Source organism: Scomber scombrus, chromosome 3 (genome assembly GCF_963691925.1).
Source record: "Scomber scombrus chromosome 3, fScoSco1.1, whole genome shotgun sequence".
NCBI lineage: Eukaryota > Metazoa > Chordata > Actinopteri > Scombriformes > Scombridae > Scomber > Scomber scombrus.
This window is the reverse complement of record NC_084972.1, coordinates 18,081,248-18,095,039: the sequence shown is the minus strand read 5'-3', so window position 1 is coordinate 18,095,039 and position 13,792 is coordinate 18,081,248. Positions and strand designations below refer to the sequence as shown.

At 37.7% G+C, this 13,792-nt stretch overlaps 2 protein-coding genes across 2 annotated transcripts in view; one reads left to right on the top strand and one right to left on the bottom strand.

The window, feature by feature from the left end:
• Nucleotides 1–1,753: 1,753 nt before the first annotated feature.
• Nucleotides 1,754–4,715, bottom strand: LOC133977692 (parapinopsin-like). The gene is made up of 4 exons (XM_062415942.1): nucleotides 4,385–4,715; nucleotides 3,962–4,290; nucleotides 2,757–2,999; nucleotides 1,754–1,870 (listed from the first exon to the last, which is right to left on the bottom strand). The coding sequence occupies exons 1-4, from the start codon at nucleotides 4,713–4,715 to the stop codon at nucleotides 1,754–1,756; spliced, it is 1,020 nt and encodes a 339-aa protein (XP_062271926.1).
• Nucleotides 4,716–9,517: 4,802 nt separating this feature from the next.
• Nucleotides 9,518–13,792, top strand: part of cacna2d3 (calcium channel, voltage dependent, alpha2/delta subunit 3) — a 37,815-nt gene continuing 33,540 nt past the window's right edge. Inside the window, exons 1-2 of the mRNA XM_062415544.1 lie at nucleotides 9,518–9,591; nucleotides 11,358–11,439. The gene's annotated coding sequence lies outside the window, so the exon portion shown is untranslated. The remainder of the gene's footprint in view (nucleotides 9,592–11,357; nucleotides 11,440–13,792) is intronic.

Sequence of the window (13,792 nt, the reverse complement as noted above, 5' to 3'; positions counted from 1 at the left end):
TGTGAGGGCTTGGAGCCTGTGGTGGCAGGAGATACGTGCACACATCCAAAGGTCAGCTAACAGTCTGAGGTGTGTTCTGTGTGGAGGGTGTCCTGGTGTCAGGATGCTGGAGAGAGGCTAAGCAATACTAAACCCCCGCCCCTTTCTCTCTCAGCCTGCCTGGTTCCTGTATACAGTATACCTCGTTAGGCAACGATGACAACATATCATTGTCTCAACGTATCTGTTTGTCACAGTGTCCCACAGTGGAGTTTTTGAAAGAGATTAAACAGGGTTGAACCTGGATTTTGGGTTTTTCCCGTAAGAAATAAAGTAATGAAACTAGAAAGGAGACCTAACGCTGGATGCATAAAAAGGAGCAACTGAAGCCCATAAGTTGGAACAAAATCTCTCTTTTTTTAATCTTTTTGATCCATCACGATAAGGATACTGGACTACTTACACTAAAGTGGGCTTTTTCAGGCATTACCATGGAGAGTTTGAATTAGCACCAAGGGTATTTTAGGGTTAATGTGATCTGTTGTTCATGCGTGTTTGATTTGTAGGCGAGTGCGTCCTGTACTCTAATTCAACCGAATACTGTCATGACAATGTAGGTTTTCCATTTTGTGTGTGCACATTGAAAGGGCTCTTTGAATTGTTTGTGAGTTTCAAAAAAAATGTGTTGTAGTCCTTTTGTTGATGACCGTCATATAAAAGGACCAATGCACATAACAGGCACATTGTACTATTCGTAGCAATTACAGTACTGATGAACTGAAGATATGCATTTTTTTGTAAACACTTTTAAAAGTTGTGTGATACTAAAGATAAAAATAACTTACTTTTACCTCATGTCAGGGATTCCTGAAAAAAAGAAAATAAGGATTTGGTTCAGTCTATACCAATGGTATTTAAATATTAGCACATAGCTGTTTGTCTTTGCACAAGTAACTGTATAGTGCTTTTGTTTCTCCTTTTTCTAAACAGATTTGTGTATTAAGGTGAGACAATTTTGTACTTTTTGTGACTGTGTGTATGGTTTAGTGGAATCTATATTTGTCATTTACACCTCACCTTACAATGCTGGGAATGAAAGAGTATTAAAAAATATTTTCAAGGTGCACTGTTCCTCTGTTCGCGGGTAGGGAAAAAAATAAAATGGTAAAGTACCAGTTTACAGAGAAACACATTGATTTGAACGTTTCTATTAGTTTTTCTTCATATTGTTCTAATTATAATTACTATTACAACTATTAATGTTCTGAAAGCTGTATTAAAATAGAAGATAATGTAAAATATGTACAAAAGTATGGAAAGACCCATGGTAATGTTCTCTACTTGAAAGTCTTGATATTTGCTCCTTAATGTTTTTATTCAGTAAACATAATTTCTCTTGGTAGCAAATGCTTTACTATAACCCTCTAGGTTTTGTATCAATACATTTTTTTGTATTTTTCATTTTATTTTGGCCTTGACTTTATTTGAATCGATACTGATATTTTATTTTCTATTGATCATCATTGAATAAACTTATGCTGAATTACTGTTCTCATTTATTTGTATTTTACACTTTTTAGAGAGCAAACACTGGACACTGTCTTCACCAATAATCAAGCGTTCATACAGTTATAGAGAACCTCATATACATTATATACACGTCACAGTTTAATAAAAAACATTCAAACACTAGTCGCTAGGGAGCAGGATATGTAAACTGAGATATAAACATCAGTAAAAAGATTATTAATGGATGGTTGTAGGCCTGTACATTTCAGGCAGCAGACACTTGGTTGGTTGTAGTCTCCATGGTGGTGGCGTTCTCAGAGGCCTCGTCCTCCTCCCACGGCTCCTTCCCACACAGCAGGAAGGGCACTGCGTATTTACGGAACTACACAAAATAAGACAGAAAATATAAGACTGATTATGTTTCAGTATGGATACCGTGGAAGCCAACTCTAATGAAAATGTAAAATGTATGAAAAGTCCAAATACTAATCAAACACTATTCAGTAGTTAGATACAAGGTTCATTATTGTGCAGAGAAACATGAATTTTATGTAAAATGAATTATAAACTTTTATCATTATACTTTGCAATATATTACAATAGACAATAAAAATATAAATAAACATATTACAGTTCTTCAGAGAATCCAACTACTTTTCATAATACAGTAATGTATGCATGGTCTTGTTTTTGAAATATATAATAATATATGTATACTTTATATCTCAAAAAGAAGTTTATATATTTTATCATTTATAGATATTTTTAAAATGCCTTCATTTTACATAATTTATGTTAATTAAGAGCTGCAACAATTGTTCGATTAATGAACCAAAAATTAACCCCCGACTGTATTAATAATCAATTAATCAAATTCAGGTTCTCAAATGTGAATATATCCTTGTTTCTTAAGTCTTCTATGACAGCAAACTGAATTTGTTTGGGTAAATGAATGTTGGACTTTTTTAACCATTTTCTAATATTGAATTGACCAAACTGCAAGAAAATAATCAATAGATTGATCAATAATATATAAGGTTTGTCAGTTGCAGCCATAAATGTTGTGTTTTAAAATTATAGATAAATGAATAAATAAGTAAATAAACATAAACAAATAAAAAGTAATTTAATGTAATCAAAACATGTAATCACAACAGAGTCACCAGTTACATTGTCAATATTATCTGTCCCTAAAATAAGACACTGTAGTGTCTTTAGTACCACCAGATGGTGCTGATCTGCTGATTTAATTTATGGTTTTACAGTACCTGTTTGTTGAGGTAGATGTAGATCAAGGGATTGTACACAGTGCTGCTCTTGGCCAAGTAAACAGGCACTGTGCCTACCAGCGGGTGAATCTCCACATCAGGGTCGTAGACCACCAGCATGGCCAGGCCGGCATAAGGCAACCAGCTGATCAGAAATGTCAGGACCATAAGAACGACCATAAATGCCACCTTCGTCTCTCCTTTAGCTACTGCACCACCTTCCACACTGGCCATATTTGATACCTGTAACGCAGAATGTCATTGGAAATAGATTTTTGTCAGATGAATTTCTTATTGCCCAGTAGCCTAAAACACTGGTTCCTAAATTGGGTATCTGGAGGGTTACAAGGCAAATCTTTCTCAAGACAACAGGATTGGAAAGTGTAAAAAAACATGTAACAAAACATTTTAAAATATTTTTTATGATAAATTATGATATATGATATGATACGATATGATATGATATGACATATCACTTTTTGCATGAAGTTGGTCATATGACTTATATCCAACAAGTGAAGAGGGTTTGCAAGTTGGCATTGCTTTATTTTAAGGGGTCACAAGCCAAAAAGGTTAGAAACCAGTGACCATATTGTTGCAAAGTCCCTGATTTTTTTATTTTTTTCACAGGGGACATCGTCACAGGTTCTTCCTCTTAATCTCTCCCCTCATCTCCTGTCTGTCTCTACTGTTGACCATTAAAGGGAGATTGACTTAATTAAATAACATATGTGATACATGCATGGTATTGATTGATTCCTTGATATGTTTATGTCTTTGTTTTTGTAGGATGATTGGCTGCTGATTAGTGGACTCAACTTATTTTCTTTGTATTTTGCTGAGTTATGTTTTAATTTAAATTGGCCCTGGGGTGCAAAACAAAACAAGATTTTTGGAAAACAAGAACATTTAAGAAAAAACAACAGTGTGTTTGGTGAAGTGCTTTTTTCCCCCATTTGTTTATTTTTTTAAATCGAGGCACCTGTCACATCTGTTTTATTTATATTATCTGGATTTTATGCTTTTGTATAGGTGTGCAAATAAAAAATAAAAAGATAAAATCTAAGAGTCTTCTGTAATTTTTCCCAATATTGAACAGAAAATATGAAAAAGCACAAATCTGAAAACTAACAGATGAACCTGTGTTATCTAAACAGAAATGCACTGTTGCATTTTATGATGAAGCCAAAGGTTTAAAAGCTCACCTGATGTAATGTCCACATTAGTTTTGTGTAGGATGCCAAGATAATGGCAAAAGGAACAGCAAAGCATACTGCAAAATAAGCCAGAATGTAGGAGACATTATGAGGGTCTCGGTTGTGCCAGTCAGGTGCACAGGAAGTCCCGACCCCCTCCAGCTCATACCTGCCCCAGCCAAAGAGGGGCGGTAAGTTCCATGTAAGGGACCACAGCCAGGACAGGGCAATACCGCCAACCGCATGCTGCTTTTGGAAAGTTATCTGCCCTATGGGCTTACATACAACAAACATCCTCTCCACTGCAATCACAGCAACTGTGCACAGAGATGTGATACCTGCGGACAAATCAGGGAAGGCAAAGTCACATGGGAGAAACAGCAGGGTTTCTGCATATTGATAAAAATCTATTTTGTTCCTCTTTTCACTCACCAAACAAAGACACTGCAAAGCCCTCCATCACACAGCCTGTTCTTCCCAGGGAGAAATACCCCTGAGCATTGTTGACCACAGACAGCACCCCTCCGGTCATCGCTGTGCCCAGGTCAGCCACAGCCATGTTAACCAGAGCATAGTTGAGCGGCTTCCTCAGCTGCTTGTACATGAGGGACACAATAATCACTGTAGCGTTGAGTATGATGGCCGGGCCGGTGAAAATGGCCATAATGATGGCGAGAATGATGAAGCCAGTGCGTGACAGAGGGGGATCCCTCTGCGGGCCCATGTAGGAGGAAGCATTTGGGAAAAAATCTGAGTGTTGCATCGATGGAAAGAAAGTGGTCAGTCAGACTCTTCTTGTCTTGTGTGGAGATGTTCAATATCTCACCACTCGAGTGTGACAGATGAGATTAGATGCCTTGAGTCTAAATAAGTCCTGCAGATCTGGATTTAACAAAGTGTAATTCCACCAAATGATGATGATCCTTGAGCCCTCACCTTTTACTTGATTGTAAAGGCACTTACGTAGGATGACTCCACAGCACTCCTCACCAGGATCAGTCTGCCAAGCAAGTCCAAAAAACAACAACTATACCGTCCTCACAGAGGGATAAACAGACTGCTGGTTTAGCTTTGTTAAGGAATGCTTAGTGTGTTGCAACATACAAAATACAGTAAGGATTGATGAGGGATGATTATCTCTCTCTGGTTCTCTCACTTTTTATGCCTTGGTTTTCCTCTCTCTTGCTCTCCTCACACAAACCAGGAGTAAAAAAATGATTCGTCATTTCTGGCAATATAACAATAGGCATAAAAGGGTAAATAAGTGTTGACATAATTGTGTGATTGTGTAGTTTATGGTAATATTTGTTGTCACTCATTTGCACTGTTTCTTTAGTGTCTTTAGTTTCCCAGTCCGGAGCCTTGCTGCTGCAGGTGAGACAAAGATGATTGACTGAATCATAAAAAAAGTGTCACAGTAACCAGAGGAAAGAGATCAACGCAGCACATCTACAAAAGTATGTAAAAAAAATGTTTTATTAATTACATAAACTGGACAAAAAAACAGGCAACCTGAGCTAGTGGATGCTGTATGTGTTGTTGTTTTTTGTTGTAGTTTCTTTGTGACTTGAGGCTTCAAACTGAATTGCCCTGCGGGGATAAATAAAGTTGTTTGATTGATTGATTAATTCAAATCATTTAATCCCATATTCTGGTATTGCCCTATTCTGGACCACAATATGCACCAAATATGACTAAAAGAATGTAATGAGACTGGAGCATCATGGGTGTTTTTAAATGTACAAAAATGGAAAATAACTGTAAGTTGAATTATTAATTCCACTAACCAATAACAGTACATGTTTGATTGGGGGAGCTCTGACAAACTGATTTAATCAATTGAAATAACATAAATATTTGAATGTAATTTAGTGGGTGCTTTTCCTCACTGTTACTGAAGGATTAAACTACAATTATTTATGTTTATCTTTAGGATTATAGAGAATGTTAGGGATACAGTGAAATTACAAAAACAATAACTGTAAAAAGGAATTTAGATATATTTGTAAGTTATGTGTTTTTTCTCACACCAGATCTAATATGGAAAAGAAAAACTTGTACTTACAGAATTTATTTGTCTGTCACATTTTAACGATGCCATGATTATTTGCATTTGTGGATGTATCAGTGCATGTGGGTTTAGTTCTTGGAAATACACAAGTAAAGAAAACAGTACTTGAGTAAGTGTACATCAACATCCCTTATCTGCATTCATCATGCAGTTTGGGAGCAAAACAGGGATTTAAATGAGGGAATCAAGCCCAGTATACAACTTGTACAGGTGAAAATAGATCATTCGACTTAACAACATTAAAGTCACCAGATGAAACATTTGCTTAATAACAGTGTAATCAACTGTAATAGATGTGAAATCAGTACTTCTGATCGTCTTTGCCAAATAATGAACATTAAATGAGCTTCACTAAGTTTGTATTGGTATTTGTTGTGAGGTGTTTTCATTTTTTGTCCATCTCCTGCAGTTTTTTTTATTTGAAGAATTTCATTTTATGCACTGCATTTAAATGGAAAGATTGCTAATTGTAGACTGTTTTCCTTTTTTTCTATTTATATGTCATGAGTGTTTTCTGTAAGTTGGCTAAGGACATACTGTCCCTGCAGCAATATCCCTTTTAACCCCACTGATATTCCCAAAATGGTGAAGTACCTGGTTAAGCTTTTATTTAAGTGTTCTATGTAATGTCCTGTCTGGACTCAAGAGGATCACTGCGATGTCCTATAATAAGTCTCTTATCAAACACAGCACTGGATTACACACTATACAGTACTTACCACCTGAGCTCAGAAAAACAATATGGTTGTGTAAAGGTTACTGTGATCAGGACATGTGATGATGTTTGAAGATAAGGGTGAAGTCGGGATGACAGAACACTTTTACATTGAGTCTTGACAGCAGTGATGTGGACATATAAAGGATTTGAAGCTTCACAGACACTTCCACAGATACTGGTACACTGAGTTATAAAGTCTTCTATATATAGGAGTGGATGAGGGAAATGTTGACTATTGTTGGTGGTCCGAAGTGAATTATCCTCGGGTTTTGAGGGCATGAGGTGAGGTTAAGCCTCGTGACTTAACAAGAGAGCTGTACAACAGGTGTCCGATGTTTCACCTTCTAAGAGGTTTATGTCCAATCAAGTCAAGACAGGGATTACAACTGTTTGGGTTGAGAGTTCAAACGGGAGCGACCGCAGTCTGATTCCAATTATAAAGCTTTATATCTGGTACAACGCATTTAATTATGACCACTAGAAATGAAAAATCACTTGGAATAGTGGAAACCAAAGCCTATATACATTTACCACTGTCAGCCTACCAATTATCTGCTTAGTTTGCTTTTCATATTAAACTTAACATGAAAAATATGAAATATATACACAAATAGCAGCAATCCAAGCTCAATGTATAGTTACTGGCCTTTTTCCAGGAGCTTTCAGCAGTTTTTCTGAACTACTTTTGGTTCAAATCTCCAGAAAAAAATGGCAAGTGGATCTTGAGGACTGATGCTGAAACCACAAACCAAATTCAGCACCATGGAGAGCACTTTTAGATTGACTTAACACTAGAAACATCTGTGTTTGGTGAGACTTGATACAGGATTCAGTGTGTCTATAAAATGTATATCAGGTGACAATATGAACAGTTATTTTCAAGTCAACAGTATATTTTGTACATTTTTCCCTTGAAACATTTCACCAACTTTTGAAGCCACACGAATCCACTTAACTGCACTATAAAGGAATATTTTACATTTTTAAAACAAAACACTATAATCATACAGCAAGATAATGAGAATTAAACCATTTTAATCAGATGAATTTCACTGCATTTTAGGAAAATGGGCCTAACTTCAATCAGATGGAGGTATGTTTTGTATCCTCGTGCACAGATGCAGAGGCTGGGACAGTTTTGCAGGATTTAAGCCTCCGGTAACCCCACAGGCTGCTTACATTAAACGAATCTAACTAGAGGACTTTCTCCAGCATCATGACAGAGAAGTGCTTTTATTTGCCGTCGATAGTTAATTAAAGCATTCGGGGAGTCGGTGTAGTGAGCGGGGCCGGTCAGACAAGAGACTGGATGATATTGTCCGTCATCAGACAGGCTCCTTATCGGCACGTCCCAGACAGTACAGGCTCCTCACAACTTTGATGTACGATGCAATTACTAAACTAATAAAAGCCTCAAGACGAAACACGGTTCCTGTAGTGGTGGTAGTGATGGTGGTGAGGAGGGGGGGTTTGAGGTTGGTGAGGGGTGGCGCATCAACCAGGCTGCTGCGATGACATCATTATCGCTTCCTAATCAGCATTTAGAAAAACGATGGCAGCATCCTCAGGTCTTCATTTTATAGCGAGCACTGATGAACACGGCGCACTGAGAACTTCGTAATTTATGAGGAGTTGCTCTCGCACCAAACCTCAGCTGCTGAAACAACCTCTGAAGTGGAAAAGTTGCTGTGACGTCATTGATTAATTTGGTCAATGAATAGACTTCAACCGCCAAACTTTCACAAACACATGCGCAAAGTTTACAGGAGATATTACCACAGGATGTTGCTCTAGTGCGTAGTTATTGACACGTATCTCTCTTTGTTTCGCTTATTTGGTATTATTCATTATCCGAAGTCATTATGGAAAGTGTCCAAATCTCCCCAAACTCAAACGACTCCCTTGATAAACTGCATTATTTTTCTCTTTTGTATTGTGCTGCTGGCGGTGCGGAAGCCTTCATCAAATGTCTGCAGACTCATTATCGCCCGCAGAGCCATTTTATGTCAGGAATCTCCCCTTAAACGCATTTTCTATGTCTTCGTATGCGCTGCAGATGTAATTATGTTCTACACTACATGATCACTTTGCAGTTACTGTATAGTAAAAACACGCTTTCACATCTTGGATATGTGTGTGTGGAGCGAAGAGACAATGCAGCACACCAAGCAGTGTACAGTAGGCTATAACGCAGCGTCAGCGTTAAATGCAACAACTTTAGAACAGTTCGGTGCTGTTTTCAGTGACTACCAGTAAGAGGTACATCGCAAAGGGAAACCTACATTCACTATTTTGCAGATGAAGCTCTGTAAACCACCGCCCAGGAATCATATTTAGCAGAATTCCCCTCTTCAAGCTCTCAGTCTCCGCTGCGAAGAAGCAGGCGAGTCGTTTCCTGAAACAAAAGGTCTGTGCTTGTCTCCACCTTTTTCAGAGGGAGGCAGAAGGAGCAGAGGATGGAGAGACAGGCTGGAGGGTGATGCTCGTTCTGTCTGCACATCTTTTTTATTTATTTCTGTTGCTCTCTCTCTCTCTCTCTCTCTCTCTCTCTCTCTCTCTCTTCCTCTCTTCCTCTCTTTCTCTCTGTGCGGAGGGAGTCTGTACAATCAAATACAGTAGGGTACGTGTTGGCAGTAGCGCAGCAGGAGAAGGTGCACCGGTGTCCAGAAGTAGGTTTACTCGCTGTTTGGACTGGATTTACTGTACATCTCTCTCAGAGTTGAAGATGCAGGGCAACTGGAGGATCTTGTTCTCGCACATGTGTTGCAGCAGCTTCCTTCTGCTCTGGATCATCGTCGGCTTGGATGTGGTGGAGGTGGCGGGGTCCCAGCAAGGGATCCCTCTGTCAGTGTGAGTGAGAGGCAGCACCGGAACTTTGTTTCACAGGGAATTAATTAAAATGCTAATCTTTTTTAGCTCTTAAATTCACTTATGGTGCATTGGACAGGTTAAGTTTGTGAATTTTGTAGGACATGTTCTGAACATGAAGTTGATTCTTGTTTTTCTTGGTTCTGTGTGAGTTTAACAGAACCACAGACGTCTCCATGTGCTCATTCCATCACACAGGCCGCATTCATTGTGGATAAACTGATGAGAGAAAGAAACCCACAAGTACTGATGTGATTTTAGGAAGAAAAAAAAAAGAGGTGGAGAAATTCATACATGAAGGCATATAGTTTTGTTCCTTGGTAATAATAAATACATGTTATATACGAAATAATAAGTGTTACAGCTTTCACTATATGGTCCTAAAACCAGACATTGTTGCATTTTATGGACTTGAGGGGTAGAACTTTTCTTGGTGGTGCAATCTCAATTTTTTATTTTCTAAAAAACGAATTTGCAGTAAATTAAATGGATTAAGAGCTTGTTCAGTAGTTTTACCTATTTTTATGATAACTGTAAATTATAACAGTTCTAATCTCAATCCTGCATCCAGGTGTAATCTGATCATTCCCAAATTTCTATTCTATACAACAGCAGAGTGAAAATGAAGAACATTTTTCTTTTGAGTCTTTTGCAGTAAATTTGGAGACTTGATGAAATGCAAAACCTTTTACTTGAGGAATCCATTTTTGCAGGATGTTGTTGCCTGGCTAAACTTCCAACAATTTACACACAAAACGATGAAAAATAAAAATATAAAATGTAAATGTAGATTTCAAAGTGAAGCTGCCCTTGATTATATTAACTCTGTGTAGGAACTAATTTCCAGGTCTAAATGAACTTGACACCCTGGATGAAATATGAAACAACACATTGTTCTAAAAGGTCTTATATTAAGGTTTCATTTAGTTTTAAAGCATCCTAATAACATAACATCCTAATCCATAAGATTTTGTAAACTAATAGAAAACAGAAAATCAGCCGAGATTAAATTATTCCATTTTGAGAAATCTTTCAGAAACGGTTTGACTGTTCTTACTGTACTGTAGCAAATACATCTAAGCTTTTTAATACAAAGTTGTAGATGAGAAAAAATTCAGTGGCACCGTTTTTATATTTATTTATTTTTAAACATGCTTGTATATGTAATTTTCATGACTTTCTGAATCCTTAAATCAGGCCCCAGTCTTGAAACAGTAGCCAAGTTTCCTGTAGGACAGTTACATCCACCTTAGTGTTTAGGTAAAGTATTTCGCTGCCACCTTCACCACAAGTCATTTACAATTCAATAGAAGAAGGTGAAATAACTACAGCATAGATCATAAAAATTACAACAGTCATCTGTCAGGAAAATGAAGGTCAGGGCCACCAGGCCATGACAATACATGACTGATCATGTAAGGAGAGAAAGCAGAAAAGATGACAGCTAAGGAGAGATAAAGCAGCTGTGGTGAGGAGAAGACAGGGAGTGTTCAGTGAAGGGAAGCTGATGTGAGATAACAGATTTGAACTTACATCAGACTGCTGCTGAGCTAGAATTTCTTATAAATGGTTTCAAGTATGCAACACCATATTTCATTTTGAACAATAACCTACATGTTTTTATTTTATTTCATTCAATCTCTCATCTTTATATAATGTATTTTCACACTCATTTTTATATACACTTTTCCATAATATTTGGGAGCTTGTTGACTAAATTTTCTTTCTTTGTCCCGTTTGTGCCCTAGCGTAAAACTCTGGGCATCAGCCTTTGGTGGAGAAATTAAATCCATATCTGCGAAATATTCTGGATCCCAGCTACTGCAAAAGGTATTCTTCTCATTTCGCAGTGTTGCATGAGCACAAATGTCTCTTCCCTCTCCTGTCATGGCCATGTAGTTACACACATTGGACACGGTAATGCTGTATTCCCTCTCTAATGGTTGCAGAGACATTTTGGTCTCTCGGCTGAATGCTGATGCATTATTTTAGAGGAGACTCAGGTGTGTTTGGCAGAGAGAGAGAGAGAGAGAGAGAGAGAGAGAGAGAGAGAGAGAGAGAGAGAGAGAGAGAGAGAGAGAGAGAGAGAGAAAGAGAGAGAGAGTTAGTGTGTGTGTATGTGTGTTTGTTCTTGATACGGCTCATTAACCACGGCTGATTCCTCTCTCATCTCATCTCTCCAGTTAACTCTCTGGAGTCAAGAGCTTCAACCTCTTGATATGAACGCAACAAGGAGACAAATTGAATAAAAGTGTGTTTGGGGTTGATGGTGGGTGAGGGGGGCTGATATGATAAACAAGTGGAACCAACAGAGAAAAAGCAATGATCCAGTGCAATAGATTTAACTTTCTGACCACTTGATGGCAGAGGTGGGCTCTGATTTCACAGGCCTCAAGTTCTAAAAGGCTGGTGGAAGTGGACTCAGGTGGATGATTGGTGAACTGTCCGTTTCACTAAAGTGAGACCAGAGCAGAGAGTGTGAAGTAAACAGCTGGAGGTGGAGCTCCTTTGTGTGATCACTGAATAACTGCACTGCGGTGTGAAGTGTGTGCGTACAGAGTTACAGTACATATAGTACAGTACACACTCTGCAAGATGCTGATGTGCCTTAAGAAATGATTATATTTCAGAGAATTTATATATGTGTGTGTGTGTGTGTGTGTATATATATATATATATATATATATACATACAGAGAGAGAGATAGAGAGCAAGCATAAAATACTTTTACACTCTGCATTCATAATCTACTATGTTTTAAAAGGCACTTACTGAATAAAACCCCCCCTTTATAAGTAAGGAAATAAACAGTATGCTTTACAAAAATGAGAGAAAAAAGGGAAGACACAATAGATGAGTGGCAACAAAAACATGGATACAACCTGCTCAAACCACAAAATACAAACTATAACGTCCCTTCTCTGGAAAAAACCATGTATATGTTTGTTAAATGAGTGAAATACTTAAACCCAAGATGGCATGCTTGTATATGGATACACCATTACATTAAATGGAAATGTGCAAGATGATTTTTGCATGATTTTAAACATATTTCCTTTAAATTCAAGCTAATATACTGTATTTGGTTTAGTTTGACAATTTTCTCTCCACTAAAATTGAAAATAAAGTTAATTCTGTTTGTCACACAACGTTTGATGAGAAGGTCTGTATGGAGACATATAAAGAGACTTAAATGTCTCAGCTCTCTTTTCTGTCTACTCAGCAGTAAGAACTCTTTTTAATTGTCAGGTTGACCAATGTTTGCCTAAATTGTGGGTTTATAGAGCACACAAAGATGCCATAAAAAGAAAAACTGTTTAAACAAATGAGTTTTTGTTTACTACTTTTTGCTTATGTTGGACAATGGTGCATTACAGGGATGTGGAGCTGTTGTATTGAGCTGTATTGTATTTAAAGGTGTTCTTAAAAAATGTTCATGTCATTTAAAGTTATACTATGCAGGATTTTCCTTAAAAAAACAAAAACTAAACAAAAATAATCCCTCTCAATCATGACCTATGACCCAATAGAAGTGTGTGGCGGTATTTATCTACAGAGACTCTGTCCTCTGCCTGCATTCTCTTATTATTTTTGCTGTGTTCAGGATGTTTCTGTGCATCAGCCTTTGGACAGTGGGTATATAGCCGTAAGTATAGTGTAAGGTCAGGATTCTATAAAAATGTGGTGACCAGTTTACATCACTGTCTCTGACTCTCTCTTCTGCTCTCTGTCTGTGTGTCATGGAAGTATTAAGAGAAAAGGTGTGTAAGGGTGGGTTTATGTGACCCAGGGAAGGGCTGAGCTGCAAACACACACACACACACACACACACACACAGAGCAGAGCAGACAAGCCACAGTGGACAGGGTGGAGTGTACGCTTCAGCTGAATTCAGACCAAATCCAGCAATGTGGCATCTTCCGTCAGGTGTATTTAGTTGTGCCTTATAACTTAACCACTGTGAAACAATCAGAAAATGTTTTATTTCTCAGATTTCTGTTCTAACTATGGCTGCTCAGCTTGCTTGACCACCACAACTGTAAAAGCAAAATAATTAGTGACACATTGCAAAATGATGCGTTTCAATACAAGAACGCCACAAACTATGACCACAAAACTACTAGTATAAAAACTGAATCCACATATCTCAGACAAGAAAGTTTCATTCACAGAGAGTAAGTGT

Excerpts from the sequence above, each read along its gene's own strand:
- LOC133977692 (XM_062415942.1), bottom strand. The coding sequence starts at position 4,715 with ATGCAACACTCAGATTTTTTCCCAAATGCTTCCTCCTACATGGGCCCG. Across the intron at positions 4,291-4,384 it reads CTTTGCAGTGTCTTTGTTTG|GTATCACATCTCTGTGCACA; the intron begins GTGAGTGAAAAG and ends ATTTGTCCGCAG. Across the intron at positions 3,000-3,961 it reads TAATGTGGACATTACATCAG|GTATCAAATATGGCCAGTGT; the intron begins GTGAGCTTTTAA and ends TCTGCGTTACAG.